We start from the raw sequence: 17283 nt of genomic DNA on the forward strand, positions 1-17283 counted from the left end.
CAGACTACAAACATGAATTTCAGAATTTTAGACTACAAACATGAAAAAAAGAAAACGGACACACCAAAGCTGACCCCAGATCAGGGGTTTGACTCCAGTTGAGATGTTCTGGAGGGATCTGACTCTGTTTCTCCGCAGAGCGAGATGTTCTGGAGGGTTCTGACTGTTTCTCCGCAGAGCGAGATGTTCTGGAGGGTTCTGACTGTTTCTCCGCAGAGCGAGATGTTCTGGAGGGTTCTGACTCTGTTTCTCCGCAGAGCGTGCTGAAGATGTTCTGGAGGGTTCTGACTCTGTTTCTCCTCAGAGCGAGATGTTCTGGAGGGTTCTGACTCTGTTTCTCCGCAGAGCGTGCTGAAGATGCTGGTGTCGGGCCAGGGTCGCTCCAGGACGGGCGTGCTGATCCCTATCCCCCAGTACCCCCTCTACTCTGCAGCCATCTCTGAGCTGGAGGCCGTGCAGGTTAGTAATAATAATAATAATAAATTGGATTTGAAGAGAGAAGCGCCTCAAGGACTCAAGGACACTTTACAAGGAGAGAAAAGCTATATAAAAGAGAGTAATAATATTTTTTTGAAAAAATAAAAATGTAGAATATGTGTCTAGTGTAAGATCCTGATCAAACTGGCCAGTATCACGTCTTCGTCTGTTTGGCCCTCCATCCAATTCCTCTGCGTTGTGTCATTTTAATGGTCCTGACGTCTCCGATACTGGCAGATAAGATCCTTATCTCCCCCGTTAGTGCAATCCATAAACCATCCTAATTCTCCACCTCCGTAAGAATTCGACACTTCGACACCGTGAGATACCTTATGAGGAAAAGCGTTGTTTTATTGCTATAAACAGAACCTCATAATCAGATGTTGTCAGATGTTATCAAATTGTATCGTCCTTGAAGAGTCTATTCTAATGATCTTTCGGTGTGTTCGTCTATCTAATGATCTTTCAGTCCAGTCTATTGTCCCTCTGTCTCTCAGTCCAACAGTGGTCAGGCCTGTTCATTAGCCAAGACCATCCTCGTGGTAGCCGAAGCTACTGATGATGTGGCATTCTCCCCCCCCCCCCCCCCCCCCCTCTGTGATAAGAGGAGAGAGAGTCTCTCCTGGTTTCTTCCCTCTTAGTCTCAGCCAGATTTTAGTCTGCCCTCCACCCGGAAACACCGTTCGACTTATAGATGTTCGTCGTCGCAACGACGGCCCCGCCTTCTGGTTGTCATGCGACGTGTTGTCATGACAACTGCGTTAATAACCTTTACACACATCTCACGTTTCATTAAGATGAACCTCTCTCCCTCCTGCCCTGGGAGACAGTACACTCTAATCTCAGATGTTCTTACAAGGAATGTCAACAAACACCCTCGCTGGCAGTGTATTCAATCCCCTGGTCACCGTTCTATCACCGTCTTCCATGCACATTTCGATCACCGTTTTAGCTGTGATCCTCTCCCCCCAATCTATACATCACATACATTGAAAAAGCACCCCAAATCCTTCACTAGTAACAGGAAAAAAACAAATAAGATAAAAAAAGGAAGCAAGGTGCTGTCTAATTGGATGAAGTGGTTGAAATTAACAAAAACAAACAAACAACAAAAACAACAGGATCTGTGGCTTAAAAGAAAAGAGTCAGGGGGGGAGCTACTCCCTCTACTCTCTGAGGCCCCCTGCAGGTCAGGACGCGCTTTCACTTCAATTCAGAAGATCTTAACCCTTTCACTGCCACACGACAGCCGGTTAACCCTTTCACTGTGACAAATACAGAAGGTTAGCCTTTTACTATCACACAACCGACGGCGATGCTCCATTGGATGCTGAGCTAATGATGCTAATGATGGAGCATCACCGTCGGTTGTGTGATAGTAAAGGGTTAACCTTCTGTCGTGTGGCAGTGAAAGGGTTAACGACAACTGACATACTAAAAGATAGAACTATTTTCATTGATTTCTGTTGTTGATCGGGTATAAGAGCTGTGATGGCATATCGGGTATAGAGGTTTCTCATAGCAGTTTATTAAATACAACTGGAGAATAATAATAATAATAATAATAATAATAATAATAATAATAATAATAATAATAACTTCATTTTATATAGCGCCTTTCAAAAGACCCAAGGTCACTTTACACTGGAGAATGAATGCTAAGTAAGTAGGGATGCACAATATTGGCTTTTTTACCGATACCGATAAACCGATATTGTCCAACTCTTAATTTCCGATACCGATATCAACCAATATCAACCGATACCGATATATGCAGGGTTCCCCCCCCCCCCCCCCCCCCCAAAAACGTAATAATTTCAGGTAATTAACATATCTCTTGTCGTGTAAAAACACAACATTATGCATACTTTGACAATAAATAAAATAATCATTTGTTCTTACTTGCTTGCCTGGGTAAATAAATGTAAAAAAAATAATATATATATTTTTTAGACCGATACCGATATTTTCCGATATCACATTTTTATGCCAATATCGGCCGATAATATCCGTAGGCCGATGATATCGGACATCCCTATAAGTAAGTGAATTGTAGCCTCGGTTTACAATTGGAATTGATTTAAATTGACCTACCTCAAACCGCGCCCTCCTTTATCCAACCTCCAATCGCAACCGTTGGCCTCCCTCGGGTGGAGCTCGAGATGGGTCGATTGTAGTTTTGTGGTTTATAATTGGAACTGATTGAAGTGTAAGTGGATATCCGTCTGACCCCTTGGTTACAGGTGAACTACTACCTGGACGAGGCCAACTGCTGGGCGCTGGATGTGGGGGAGCTGCACAGGGCGTACCGGGCGGCCAGGACGCACTGCCAGCCGCGCGCCATCTGCATCATCAACCCCGGGAACCCCACCGGTGGGTGGGCTGCTGACACTCTCTCACTCTCTCACTCTCACCTGGGACCTGTTGTGAAAATGTACCTCTTCCTGTGTTTTGCATTGTTTTCACAGAACGGGGGGTTGTTTCAACACTGAGAACATGTTAAATATTGTGCCTTTTCTGCAGCTGTGATGACAACCCTCCCTCTTGAAACGAGACATTCCGAATGGCAGCCACAATCACCAGTTAATAACGTGTGTGAAGATATCTTGATAAAATCACCATAGTTAATAACGTGTGTGTGAAGATATCACCATAGTTAATAACGTGTGTGAAGATATCTCCATAGTTAATAACGTGTGTGTGAAGATATCACCATAGTTAATAACGTGTGTGAAGATATCACCATAGTTAATAACGTGTGTGTGAAGATATCACCATAGTTAATAACGTGTGTGAAGATATCACCATAGTTAATAACGTGTGTGTGAAGATATCACCATAGTTAATAACGTGTGTGAAGATATCTCCATAGTTAATAACGTGTGTGAAGATATCACCATAGTTAATAACGTGTGTGTGAAGATATCTCCATAGTTAATAACGTGTGTGAAGATATCACCATAGTTAATAACGTGTGTGTGAAGATATCACCATAGTTAATAACGTGTGTGTGAAGATATCTCCATACTTAATAACGTGTGTGAAGATATCTCCATAGTTAATAACGTGTGTGAAGATATCACCATAGTTAATAACGTGTGTGTGAAGATATCTCCATACTTAATAACGTGTGTGAAGATATCTCCATAGTTAATAACGTGTGTGAAGATATCTCCATAGTTAATAACGTGTGTGAAGATATCTCCATAGTTAATAACGTGTGTGAAGATATCTCCATAGTTAATAACGTGTGTGAAGATATCACCATAGTTAATAACGTGTGTGAAGATATCACCATAGTTAATAACGTGTGTGAAGATATCTCCATACTTAATAACGTGTGTGAAGATATCACCATAGTTAATAACGTGTGTGAAGATATCTCCATAGTTAATAACGTGTGTGAAGATATCACCATAGTTAATAACGTGTGTGAAGATATCTCCATAGTTAATAACGTGTGTGAAGATATCTCCATAGTTAATAACGTGTGTGAAGATATCTCCATAGTTAATAACGTGTGTGTGAAGATATCACCATAGTTAATAACGTGTGTGAAGATATCACCATAGTTAATAACGTGTGTGTGAAGATATCACCATAGTTAATAACGTGTGTGAAGATATCACCATAGTTAATAACGTGTGTGAAGATATCACCATAGTTAATAACGTGTGTGAAGATATCTCCATAGTTAATAACGTGTGTGTGAAGATATCACCATAGTTAATAACGTGTGTGAAGATATCTCCATAGTTAATAACGTGTGTGTGAAGATATCACCATAGTTAATAACGTGTGTGAAGATATCTCCATAGTTAATAACGTGTGTGAAGATATCACCATAGTTAATAACGTGTGTGTGAAGATATCTCCATAGTTAATAACGTGTGTGTGAAGATATCACCATAGTTAATAACGTGTGTGTGAAGATATCACCATAGTTAATAACGTGTGTGTGAAGATATCTCCATAGTTAATAACGTGTGTGAAGATATCACCAAAGTTAATAACGTGTGTGTGAAGATATCTCCATAGTTAATAACGTGTGTGAAGATATCTCCATAGTTAATAACGTGTGTGTGAAGATATCACCATAGTTAATAACGTGTGTGTGAAGATATCTCCATAGTTAATAACGTGTGTGAAGATATCACCATAGTTAATAACGTGTGTGTGAAGATATCACCATAGTTAATAACGTGTGTGAAGATATCTCCATAGTTAATAACGTGTGTGAAGATATCTCCATAGTTAATAACGTGTGTGTGAAGATATCACCATAGTTAATAACGTGTGTGTGAAGATATCTCCATAGTTAATAACATGTGTGAAGATATCTTGATAAAATGCGCGTGTACAAGATGATGATTATTTTTTTTTTTATGTTTTTGGTAGATTTTTATTTGTTTGTCCGGTAGAGAGAGAGAGAGAGGAAGAACGGGAGACAGAGAGAGAGAGACAGAGAGAGAGAGAGGAAGAACGGGAGACAGAGAGAGAGAGACAGAGAGAGAGAGAGGAAGAACGGGAGACAGAGAGAGAGAGACAGAGAGAGAGAGAGGAAGAACGGGAGACAGAGCGGGAGACAGAGAGAGAGAGAGAGAGAGAGAGAGAGAGAGAGAGAGAGAGGAAGAACGGGAGACAGAGCGGGGGGGAAGACATTCGGCAAAGGACTTTCTTGACAATAGCCTATAATAGGGCTGTCTCGGTAACCGCATCACCTCAATCCCGCGGTGTGTCAAGGCACCCGCGGATGGAGAACAGACAACCGTGACAACCGTGGTAAACATTTATTTTTTTAAATGGGCCGTCATCATTTTTAACTCAGTTCATTTAATGACGAGATTGCCTCGTGCGTCCGTTTTCCAGTAGCATGAGCTAATTTCACGTTTCCATACAGTTTACAACTCACAGATGAAATCAGGATTTATTTTCATATCCCGGACTCGAGCCACCAATGTTACTACCTTTTCCTGTATTAATCTGAACGCAGTAGAGTACAGGGGAGCGTTCTCCTACTCCTGGGCCGAAGTGCCGGTCATGAAACTTGCTTGTTATAACTAGCCGGACTTCGGGGTAATTCCCTCTGTAAGGTGGTGACAGTAGACCAGACAACCGTTCTCTCAAGGACTGGGCATTAATTTCCATTTGCCGCGCTCTATTCTTAATGTTATTGACTAACGTTACATGCAAATTAAGTGCTGCCTCTCTCTACCGTATGGTTGTCACCTTTGACCAGTAGAAATAAGGGACACCTATCATCGAGCGTGCGCGTAGCGAAATGGCCGGATTTTGTCACTATTTAATTTTTTTTTACTTTATTTCGGTTTTAGGGTTAGGGTTAGGGTTATGTTATTTAATTATTTTGGGGAGCCAGCCCCCCAAACTCCTGAAATGCATAGAAATATATGAAATCTAAATAAAACAATCTATGACATTTATATTAAAAAGAGCTAGCCCCCCAAACCCCTAAAATACATACAAAATCTATGCATTTTGGAACTGTTACTATATATAGTCAAGAAAGCATTTAGTCATACTTAAAGTTTAAAGTGCTTTATTTGCATTTAACATTGTTTAAATAAATTGGCTGAACTATACTATAGCCTCAACTTGAGCATAATACTGTATGCATATAAAGTGCTGTAAAAACAAAGCCTGGGAACACTTTTACTGATGGAGGACAATTTATATTACAATGAAACACTTGTGTGACCCAAATTAAAAGATTAATAAAAAAGAAAGTGCAAAGAAGAGTAGGCTCCGGGCTGCCAGGGCAGGTAAATAGAAATACTGACATCTAGTTAAAAACACAACCAGATAAATAAGATGTAATATCCCATACCGAATCAATCTCAGGAGATGTTTCAGTCATGAAGAACTGTGAAACCTGTGCTGGTGTCCTTTGCGTTCTGATATTTCGGGAATGTTGTTCTCCTGAGGCATGCTGTCTGATGTCAGTCAGTCCACAATGCGCCACAGAAAACACACGCCTACCTACATACTTTGCAGTTTGCGTTGTAAACATCTCCACTGACTATCACGCCAGAGGTTTGCCTCGTCCCACTCAGGTCTGTACTTCTGGAGGCGTTTTGTCTTTTTAGGACGCGTGGAGTAGTGTCTGCTGTAGACAATCATTTCAAAGCGACTTCGAAAATAAATCACGCAGCGCACAGACTCTCTGATTGGCACAACGGCACAGAACTCTTCCTAGCAACGTGAAAGCGCTAATTCTCATTGGTCGGTGAGCTGCTGAGCGCACGCCCACCATACCCGAGTTGCCATATCTGTTTATTTTCCGCAACTTTTGGACACTTTTGCTTGTTTTTGTAGGTCGGCTGGCTCATTTCTCTCACTAAACTGGCAACCTTAAAATACGGAACAAAGGGCGTCCCGTATCAGTTCAATACGGAACGCGTCTTTTAGTTTCCAATTACGGGACGATTCCGTATTTTAAGGGACGGGTGGCAACTAGGGATGGGTACCTTTCACATTTGAACCGATACGGTACCGGTACCTGTGAATCGATACCGGTACCCAACGGTACCTTTTTTCGGTACTTTAGTCTCAAACATTTTTATTTACCTACCTCAGTCGTAAAAAAAATATCCAAACTTCAAATACGGTAACTACAATTTCGACCGTTTTCGGCTTGCCATTGCTCCGACTGCTTTGTTGTTGAATCAAGTCAAATCCTAGGTAAGCATATATTGTGCGTGTGAACGTTGACATGAAAAGAAAAAAGGTAAAATTATAATAATAATAATAATAATAATAATAATAATAATAATAATAATAATAATAATAATAATAATAAATTAAAAAAAATTAAAAAAAATCGGTATCTCACTTGAATCGATACTCGGTAGTACCGACGTGTTTCGGTTCGGTACCTTAAAAGTACAGAATTCGGTACCCATCCCTAGTTGGCAACCCTACTCTACCGTCCCCGCTACACTCGGGATAGCCCCTTTCGTGACTGTGATGCACCGAGTGAATCCACACAATCCTCTACCGTTCCCGCTACACTCTTGACTACATCAACGTTTCCCTAATCCCTACTCTGACTTCGTTAACGTTATTATAGCTATTATGATCAGTAATGTCAACTGGATAACGTTAGCTTCGTTCGCTATCTATAACGTTAGCAGCTATAGGCTAGCTATCTATAACGTTAGCTATAGGCTAGCTATTGGCTAGTTTCCCCCAATGATTAACAATGACACAAGTTGTGATATTTAACTAGCTATGTATGTGCATTCAAATTCACTAACGTTAAAATAGTGTTATAATAACGTTAAATGTTCGCTCAAATAACGTTAGTTTTAAGTTGGAGAAGGGCATATATCCCACAACGCATCACTCTTAAATGATTTCTCCCTTTCCGATGCCATTAAACACCTGCAACCAACAAATTGCCCCTCTGACGCACTCCCCTCGCGCATCCTAAAGGAAGTACCTGACCCTGTCCTCCTCGTATTATTACCACTACTAAACGCCTGCCTCAGCACTGGATGTGTCCCGGCTGCCTTCAAGCATGCTGTGGTCCAGCCCCGGATAAAGAAGCCCAACCTCGATCCCTCTGTCTTTGCAAATTTTAGACCCATCTCACAATTGCCATTTTTATCAAAAATCCTGGAGCGCATAGTCTACACACAGCTACAATCATTCCTTGAACACAACAACATACATGATAAATTCCAATCTGGCTTTAAACCACGACACAGCACTGAAACGGCCCTCCTCCGTGTCTTAAATGACTTGATTTCAGCTGCTGATGCAGGCAACCCATCCCTACTACTACTCCTTGACCTCACAGCCGCCTTTGACACGGTAGATCACAACATCCTCTTAGCCTCGAGCATCACGTAGGCCTTAGTTATCCTTGGTGACTTCACCTCCTCTGTGGCCCCCCTCACCTGTGGGGTGCCCCAAGGCTCGATACTGGGTCCCACCCTCTTCCTCTTATACTCCTCCTAGGCCAGATCTTGGCAAAACACAACATCTCTTTCCATTGCTTCGCCGATGACGTGCAGGTCTACCTCCCCCTAAAACCCACCCAAGGGAAAACATCAATACAACCGCTACTTGATTGCCTGGCAGAGATCAAGTGCTGGATGTCTGAAAACTCCCTAACACTGAATGAAGGGAAAACAGAGGTCATTGTTTTTAATAGTGCCCCCCTGGCCCCCCTCATCGACACACTTGGTCCCCTGGGTCCAAACCTCTCCACCTCTGTCAGGAACCTTGGGGTTATCTTCGACAGCAATTTAAAATTTGATAAACAGGTCAGCGCCGTAGTCAAAAACAGTATTTACCACCTCAGACTCCTGGCGAAGACAAAGGCATACCTCTCTCAAAACAACCTAGAGACGGTGATACATGCCTTTGTCACCACTTGCCTCGACTATTGCAATGCCCTCTACACCGGCATCGACAAATCCCTGCTTCGCCGCCTACAACTGGTGCAGAACGCAGCCGCGCGCCTCCTCACCAAAACAAAAAAACATGAGCACATCAGCCCAGTTCTGGCCTCGCTCCACTGGCTGCCTGTTCGCTTTAGGATAGATTTTAAATTAGCTGTAACTGAGGGGTACAATTCCCTGACTGTATTAATCAAGTACTGATATCATTAATCACTACCGTCTATGTACTTCTGGCCAATACTGTACATAAGTATTATTAGATTAGAACACTCCAACAATAACACGGTTTTCCACACAGAATACTCGGTTAGAATATTTATTACATAAAAGGGATATTAGGTTACATCATATACTTTGCTTAGATTGCGCTTATAAGGCAAATAGAATGTGCAGGTAAATCAATAGTGCATATTAAGGATTATCTCTATGGTTATTCTGGGATAGGGGGTACTACCGGTTGTAAGCCAGCAGAGGGAGGCAAAGCTCTAGGCAAGTCAATGGTTCAAGGAGGTGATTTCACCCCTGTGTGGTCAGCGGGGAGAGGCAGCCTGATCCCAGGGTGCGCGCCTTGCAGGTGAAGGTAGAAGCCGTGGAGCCTCTGGTTCGACAGAGACTGGCTTGAATGTTGTCCCCATGGGCACGTGGATCCCACAGTAGCAGTGGGGTAGGCGGTTCTCTGTTCCAGCAGCTTGGTCAAAGCAATGAAGAATAATAATCCTTGCCCGGAGAGTGGCACCGTTGGCGGGGTGTAGATCCTCCGTGGTGCTGCTGCTCCGGTGTAAATCCTCCGGTGCGGTAATGCACGGCTGAACTTGACGTTACTATACTATTAGCACGGGCAATAAGTGCTCTATGTCGACGCACAATTACTCACTCCACGTGGTCTTTGACTCGTAATGAAGGTTTACTAATGAATAGCGAACGATACGACAAACAGACGTATTTAGGATAACACGAGACTATATTGGGGCGATACGAGCCCTGCTGTACCGCACGTTGCGTAGTGGGTAAGGCTTTACTCGGTAACTGAACCAGACTGAACTGAAGGCGAACTGAAAAGGAACTGCAAGGGGGGTTCTGTATTCTTGCGCCATATTTATATCCACGGTGGACAAATAGTGCCTATCTCATTTCTGTCGCCTCTCGGTCTCGTAGCCGTGGGCGAAAGCGGGCATGTTTGGGCAAGTCCTGGCGGTAGCTTTCAAGTCAGCTCGAGGGGGTAAGAATCTGAATTGAATCTGACCCTTTGTAACAGCCGCCCCCTAATTAGTCCCACCTAATTAGCTAAGCAGGGGCAGATTAACCGCACTGTCCACTACTCAATGTCTGTGAGGGGTCGGGCAGTTCACAAAGTCAGGGGGTCATGGTCGTCATTAGGCAAGTCGGGGAGCCTTGGCGACTCGATCAGCCTCGCCACGGGTCGGTTGTAGATCCGCCCTTGGCCGAGCACTTCTGCCACTCTGACCTTTCCGTCGGCACCAGTGGTCACTTTGCTTACGCGGCCGGCCGGCCACGCAGCTCGGGGTGGTGACTGGTCTGTGGTCATGACGACTGGACGGGATGGAGGGGGGCTTAGGAGGAAGCGGGCCTGAGACTGCTTTGATCTGTGCTTGGCTGTGCTTTCTCCTCCTCCGTCTGTTTCTCTTGTTCGCTCTGTACCCCGTGTGAGGAGGGGCCGGTCCCGGCCGCCCCGTCAAGGAGTCGCTTGGGGTGCTGGGTTCGAGGTCAGCTACGTCTGAAGCGCAGCTGAGGGGGGTGGAGTTCCGAACTCCCTCTGGTACCCACGGTTCTCTCACGGGCCTCTCGCTTAATGTCAATAGCCTCTGCTGTATGGGGGAGAGGCCGGTGTCTTCTTCTGTCGCTCTGGAGTGGAGGCAGCTAGTGGCTGCTGTTCGGTTGAGAGATTTAGCGAGGGGGCCTTGCAATGTCCATCCTAGGCGGGTCTCGACTGCTGCAGGACAGCCTCGGGGGCCTGTATGGACCCGGTCAATCGGGACTATGAGTTCTGCATGGTCGGAGCCTATCAACAGGGTCGGGGTGACGCCGTCTATGAGCGGGATAGGTAGTTGACTCAGGTGCACATATTTATCCATCAGCTGTGGGATGGGGTAGGTGTACTGCGATAGTCCTATTTCTTGGCTGGTGAAAGCATTTGTAATCCTATACCGTCGCTCTGGCTGCCCGCTTGCTGCGATAGTGAAGGAGACATTCTCGCCCTTTATCGTCTTTAAATCTCTTCTTATTGTCCGAATCGTCATTTGGTTCTCGCTCCCCCGCAGTCCCAGCTGGGCCGCAGCGGACGCGAGCAGAAGGGTCTTCTCTGACCCGTCATCAAGGACGGCGTAAGTGTCCATGACTTTGTTCCCGTGGCTCAGGAGCACTCTGACCACTTTGAGGAGCACTCGGGGGGTCTCGCTGTGCTGGTCAATGTGGAGCACTCCTGTGGGTGGTGACGTAGACTCTATGTGGTACGAGTCGCACCTTGTCCGCCAGTGTCTGCCGTAGCAGTCGGGACAGAAGGGAGCGGTCTGGTGGAACTTTGGTTCTGGTGCCACCGCCTCGGCGTGGTACATGACCGCGACGGGCCCACTCTGTTGTCCTGGGTGACGCTTGTTGATGTCGTGCAGGACCTCCAGGTGGGTGCCACCGCACCTGCTGCACTTTTTCTTCAGGTGGCACTCAGCTGCTAGGTGGCTGCGCGCGCAGCGGAAGCAGCGGCGGTGGTCCTTGACCCACTGGCTCACATCATCCGTGGTCAGCTTCTTGAAGTCCTCGCACTGATGGAGCCGATGTTCTCCCTCACAGTACTGGCACTCGATCTTCCACTGGTCCTCTTTCGTCGAGGGGGTGTTGTGGTTGGAGTGCTGCGGTACTGACTCTGATTGGTGCATGACAGTCACCGATCTTCTTCCATCATTTATTCTCCTGGGTCCCTCTCTGGAGCTTGGCGTGCTCCGCCCGAAGGTGTCCAGTCGTAAGCTGCTGACCTCTCTCGCCAGGAAGTCGGCCAGATCAAGGAGGGATGGCTCGGGGCCGTCGGGGTCGCGGTAGTCCCTCTGCCGCCGAAAGCGCTCCTGTCTTGCGGGTGGCAGCTTCTCCAAAATCCTCTCAACGTTAGAGTTGGCGTATAGCTCATGCCTGCCCTTCTCCCGTTGCGCTCCCAGCATCCCCACCAGGGACTGCACTTTGATTGACAGGTCGTCTAGTGAGCGATTGTCTGTGGCTGGGGGTAAGCGGTCAATATGCCTTATCTCTTCTATTACGTAATCCCATATACGTCCATATCTCTGGTCCAGCGCTGCAAGGGCCGCTGTGTATGGGGTCGTAGAGGTGGCATAGGCTAGCGCTATGTTGTGCGCTCGGGGCACTTTCAGGTGCTGGAGTAATATTGCATACTTGTGGCGTTCATCAGCGACATCCACCAGCATTGTCTCTAAGCACATCCGGAGCTCCGTGTACTGTGCTCGATTCTCATGGATGAAGTTTGGAATCGTCGGTGTGCCAATGTATGATGTCATGGATGACTGGCACATCGGTGAGCGTTGGGGGAGAGGCCTCCTAGGCGAGTCTCCTCTTGCGTGTCGTCTTGGGCTGGTACTTGGTGGGTACCGAAGGTCGGGTACCCAGGTGCTGTTCCTCGGGGCTGACGGTGCGTCAAACTCACCCGTGAGTTGAGTCGGGGGTTTGTAGCGCAGGGCCTCGGGGCTGACTTCTGGGCTGTACTGGACCTCCTGGTCCTGAGTACGTTGCTGCGGGTCGGGGCTGTACTGGGCCTCCTGGGCCAGAGCACGTTGCTGCTGGTCGGCTTGACACTCCTCCTCTTCCTCCTCATCTCCCTCTGCTAGGACCTGGAGTCGTCTGTTCAGTCTCTCGGCGTGGTCCGGTTCTGTACCCCGGTTGCTAGGTCTCGTATGGACCGGCTGGGGAGGGGGTTCAGAGACGTGGGCAGGCTCCTCCTGTTGGCGGGGTCCCGGGTCGCTTCGTCGGGTAGGGGAATGTGTCCTAGACCCGTGTCTTGACGACCTCTGGGAGCTCCGTGCGGAGTGAGGGGGTGTCGCCATGGCAACTAGTTTGTCCATCAGCTCCGCCTGCAGCCGGTCGCGCTCTGCCTCGCGCCGGGCATGGGCTGCGTCGCGCGCGGCTTCGCGCTGGGCGTTGGCGATGTCGCGCTGCGCATTGGCGCTGGCCTGGGCAGCGTCGCGCTGTGCGTTGGCGACGTCGCGCTGGGCATTGGCGCTGGCATGGGCAGCGTGGAGCTGTGCATTTGCGGCGTCGGCGCGGCTTCTCTCGACGTCGCGCTGGGCATTGGAGCTGGCATGGGCGGCGTCGGCGCGGCTTCTCTCGATGTTCTCTTCTGTCTGGAGGCGTCTGGTCTCCAGTCTTATTCGGTCGTCCTCGCTCCTTTGTTGCGCCTGGAAGCGCTCTCGCTCACCTGCGTAATGTTCGCGCTCGCACGTCTGTTGCGCTTGAAGTCGATCGCGTTCGGTGGAGGCTGCCAGGGTGGCGATGAGTGCCTGCGCCAGCATCTTGTCCGCCTCGCTGGGGGAAGACGCCGTTCGGGGCGATCGGCTCCCGGCAGTACTGGTTGGAGATCCATTCTCCTGTTGCGTACCGAGGAGATCCGTCTCCTGGGTGCGCGTCTCTTTAGGGTTGTCTTCCTCCCGGGGCTGATCGGGGGCTATTTCTTCGGTATTGTCTGGGTGTAAAGTCGTGTCAGTTCCCTCCTGGTCCCCACCGTGAGCTTGGTCAGTTACATTAGCACCCACTAGGGCCTCTGTGGTCGGGGTAACCTGGTTGTTAGGGTCAGACATAATTTTACTTTCTACTTTTTCCGCGTTTAACTTCCCTTTAAAGCTAGGTATTGGACTGACAGAGTATGCCTCTAGGTAGGGAGGTGGCTGTCGTCTTCGCTGCGGGCGATCTAGCTTAGGAGAACCGTTTGTGGAGTGTTCGTCATCGGCCATGCCAATATTAATATTATATTAATATTACGCTAATTATTATCTCGGCTATCGAAGGACCAATTGTAACTGAGGGGTACAATTCCCTGACTGTATTAATCAAGTACTGATATCATTAATCACTACCGTCTATGTACTTCTGGCCAATACTGTACATAAGTATTATTAGATTAGAACACTCCAACAATAACACGGTTTTCCACACAGAATACTCGGTTAGAATATTTATTACATAAAAGGGATATTAGGTTACATCATATACTTTGCTTAGATTGCGCTTATAAGGCAAATAGAATGTGCAGGTAAATCAATAGTGCATATTAAGGATTATCTCTATGGTTATTCTGGGATAGGGGGTACTACCGGTTGTAAGCCAGCAGAGGGAGGCAAAGCTCTAGGCAAGTCAATGGTTCAAGGAGGTGATTTCACCCCTGTGTGGTCAGCGGGGAGAGGCAGCCTGATCCCAGGGTGCGCGCCTTGCAGGTGAAGGTAGAAGCCGTGGAGCCTCTGGTTCGACAGAGACTGGCTTGAATGTTGTCCCCACGGGCACGTGGATCCCACAGTAGCAGTGGGGTAGGCGGTTCTCTGTTCCAGCAGCTTGGTCAAAGCAATGAAGAATAATAATCCTTGCCCGGAGAGTGGCACCGCTGGCGGGGTGTAGATCCTCCGTGGTGCTGCTGCTCCGGTGTAAATCCTCCGGTGCGGTAATGCACGGCTGAACTTGACGTTACTATACTATTAGCACGGGCAATAAGTGCTCTATGTCGACGCACAATTACTCACTCCACGTGGTCTTTGACTCGTAATGAAGGTTTACTAATGAATAGCGAACGATACGACAAACAGACGTATTTAGGATAACACGAGACTATATTGGGGCGATACGAGCCCTGCTGTACCGCACGTTGCGTAGTGGGTAAGGCTTTACTCGGTAACTGAACCAGACTGAACTGAAGGCGAACTGAAAAGGAACTGCAAGGGGGGTTCTGTATTCTTGCGCCATATTTATATCCACGGTGGACAAATAGTGCCTATCTCATTTCTGTCGCCTCTCGGTCTCGTAGCCGTGGGCGAAAGCGGGCATGTTTGGGCAAGTCCTGGCGGTAGCTTTCAAGTCAGCTCGAGGGGGTAAGGCTTTACTCGGTACCTGGCGCCAGGGGATCGCCTCCAATAGGGGAACGAATACCATGGTCTGTCCTGCTAGACTAAAGGGATATTCAGTGCATATTGTACAAGGAATATACAGGGGATATCAAACGATATACAGATATTATACATGGGATCTCAGGCAATAAATATATATATTCGGTTTAATCTGACCCTTTGTAACATTAGCCCTAAATGTTTTTAAATCACTCAATGGCACGGCTCCTCCCTATCTATCTGAGCTCCTGCACCGCCACAGATCCCTTAGATCAGCTGACCAGCTGCTACTGGTGGTGCCTAGAACTAGGCTCAAGGCTAGGGGAGATAGAGCCGTCTCCGCCGCAGCGCCTAGATTGTGGAACAGCCTCCCCCTCAATATACGGGCCGCCCAGACCTTGCAGGTTTTTAAATCACTTTTAAAAACCTACTTGTTCTCCCTGGCCTTCTCCCCCACTTAATCACCACTAGACCCCCGGCCCCTTTATCTTCTTTGCTTTACTGTGTCCTACCTGTTTTTATTACATTCATTGTTTTACTGCGTTTTTTAATTTTATATCTTGCATCGTTATATTTTTGTCTTTTATTAACCTGCATGTGAAGCACTTTGGTGCCAGCTGCCGCTGCTAAGAAATGTGCTATATAAATAAAATTGACTTGACTTGACTTAAAAGAGCAGGCAACACCCTAATCTACTTTTATCACATTTCAGAAGGTTGAGGGACAAATGGATAGATTATCAAACATGTTTAAAATAGTTTCGGGACTCCTACGACCTTAGAATTTTTTTCTAATCACGATCGTGGGTAAACTCGCATGTCTTAATAATAAAAAAAAATATATAGGTATATAAAAAAATTATAACAATACATTTTATTTTTATTTTTTTATTATATATAGAAGTGCGGTACCACCGCATCCCGTGGTGATTAGCCACACACACAACCGCGGTGAGAAAATGTCATACTGCGACAGCCCTAGCCTATAACAATAATACGAGCGCATACAAGAACAATGAATCTCACTGCTATGTAGCCTACGCCATGTGTAGCCTGCCTATGTGATCAATAAAAACTTGAACTTGAATTCCATCACGTCTGTGCGGGAGCTCACAAATAGGCTGTTGTCACAATGTAAATAAAAACGTGCACTGAAAAGTTACAGTATGTAGAATAGATGGTTGATTATTTGTATGACAGTCAGTCAACCCTTGCAGTTTTATTTAATGAATTGAAAACAGCCATGATGACTTTCTTCTCCCTCCCATCTCTTTTTCTGCCTCCTCCTCCTCCCTCTCCTCCTCTTCCTCCTCCTCCCTCTTGTCCTCCTCCTCCCTCTCCTCTTCCTCCTCCCTCTCTTCCTCCTCCTCCTCCTCCCTCTCCTCCTCCTCTTCCTCCTCCCTCTCTTCCTCCTCCTCCCTCTCTTCCTCCCTCTCCTCCTCCTCCTCTTCCTCCTCCGTCTCTTCCTCCTCCTCCCTCTCTTCCTCCTCCTCCCTCTCCTCCTCTCCTCCCCTCCTCTCCTCTTCCTCCTCCAGGCCAGGTGCAGAGTAAGAAGTGCATAGAGGAGGTGCTCCACTTTGCCTACGAGGAGAACCTCTTCGTCATGTCAGATGAGGTAACTTCCTCTTCGTCATGTCAGATGAGGTCACTTCCTCTTCGTCATGTCAGATGAGGTCACTTCCTCTTCGTCATGTCAGATGAGGTCACTTCCTCTTCGTCATGTCAGATGAGGTCACTTCCTCTTCGTCATGTCAGATGAGGTCACTTCCTCTTCGTCATGTCAGATGAGGTCACTTTCTCTTCGTCATGTCAGATGAGGTCACTTTCTCTTCGTCATGTCAGATGAGGTCACTTCCTCTTCGTCATGTCAGATGAGGTCACTTTCTCTTCGTCATGTCAGATGAGGTAACGGGCAGAAACACTGACCACTGATGTTTAGGGAACTATAAAAAAATTATATTATCTTTTCCCCCCTCCTTTTTCCGCTTTTCTCCCATCCCAATGTTAGTCGTTATACCAATTCCCAATCCCCTTCCTGGTCGTTGCGTGCTCTACCCCCTACCGTCGGTCTGGGAGGGCAGAGAGTAGAGCCATATGAAATCCGCGATCACGGAATCGCGGACGGAATCGCGGAATTGAGCAATAAAAATGGAATCAACTGTAAATAATTTTTTATTTTTTTTTTATGTTGTGGGACTTGTACAGCACTTTGTTCAACTTTGTCAGTGCTGTAAAGTTTAAACCCTTTTAAATCTTAGACAAACAAAACACTTTGCT

General features: G+C 46.7%; 1 protein-coding gene across 3 annotated transcripts in view; it reads left to right on the plus strand.

Moving 5' to 3' along the window:
- Positions 1-17283, plus strand: part of LOC311241379 (alanine aminotransferase 2-like) — a 77284-nt gene that overhangs the window by 44876 nt on the left and 15125 nt on the right. For all 3 annotated transcript variants that reach the window (XM_084330176.1, XM_084330178.1, XM_084330177.1), the window contains exon 7: positions 16542-16621. In XM_084330176.1, coding sequence (XP_084186302.1) covers positions 16542-16621 — 80 coding nt within the window. The remainder of the gene's footprint in view (positions 1-16541; positions 16622-17283) is intronic.

The sequence above is a fragment of the Notolepis coatsorum genome, assembly GCF_963971535.1.
Source record: "Notolepis coatsorum genome assembly, chromosome: 15".
Lineage (NCBI taxonomy): Eukaryota > Metazoa > Chordata > Actinopteri > Aulopiformes > Paralepididae > Notolepis > Notolepis coatsorum.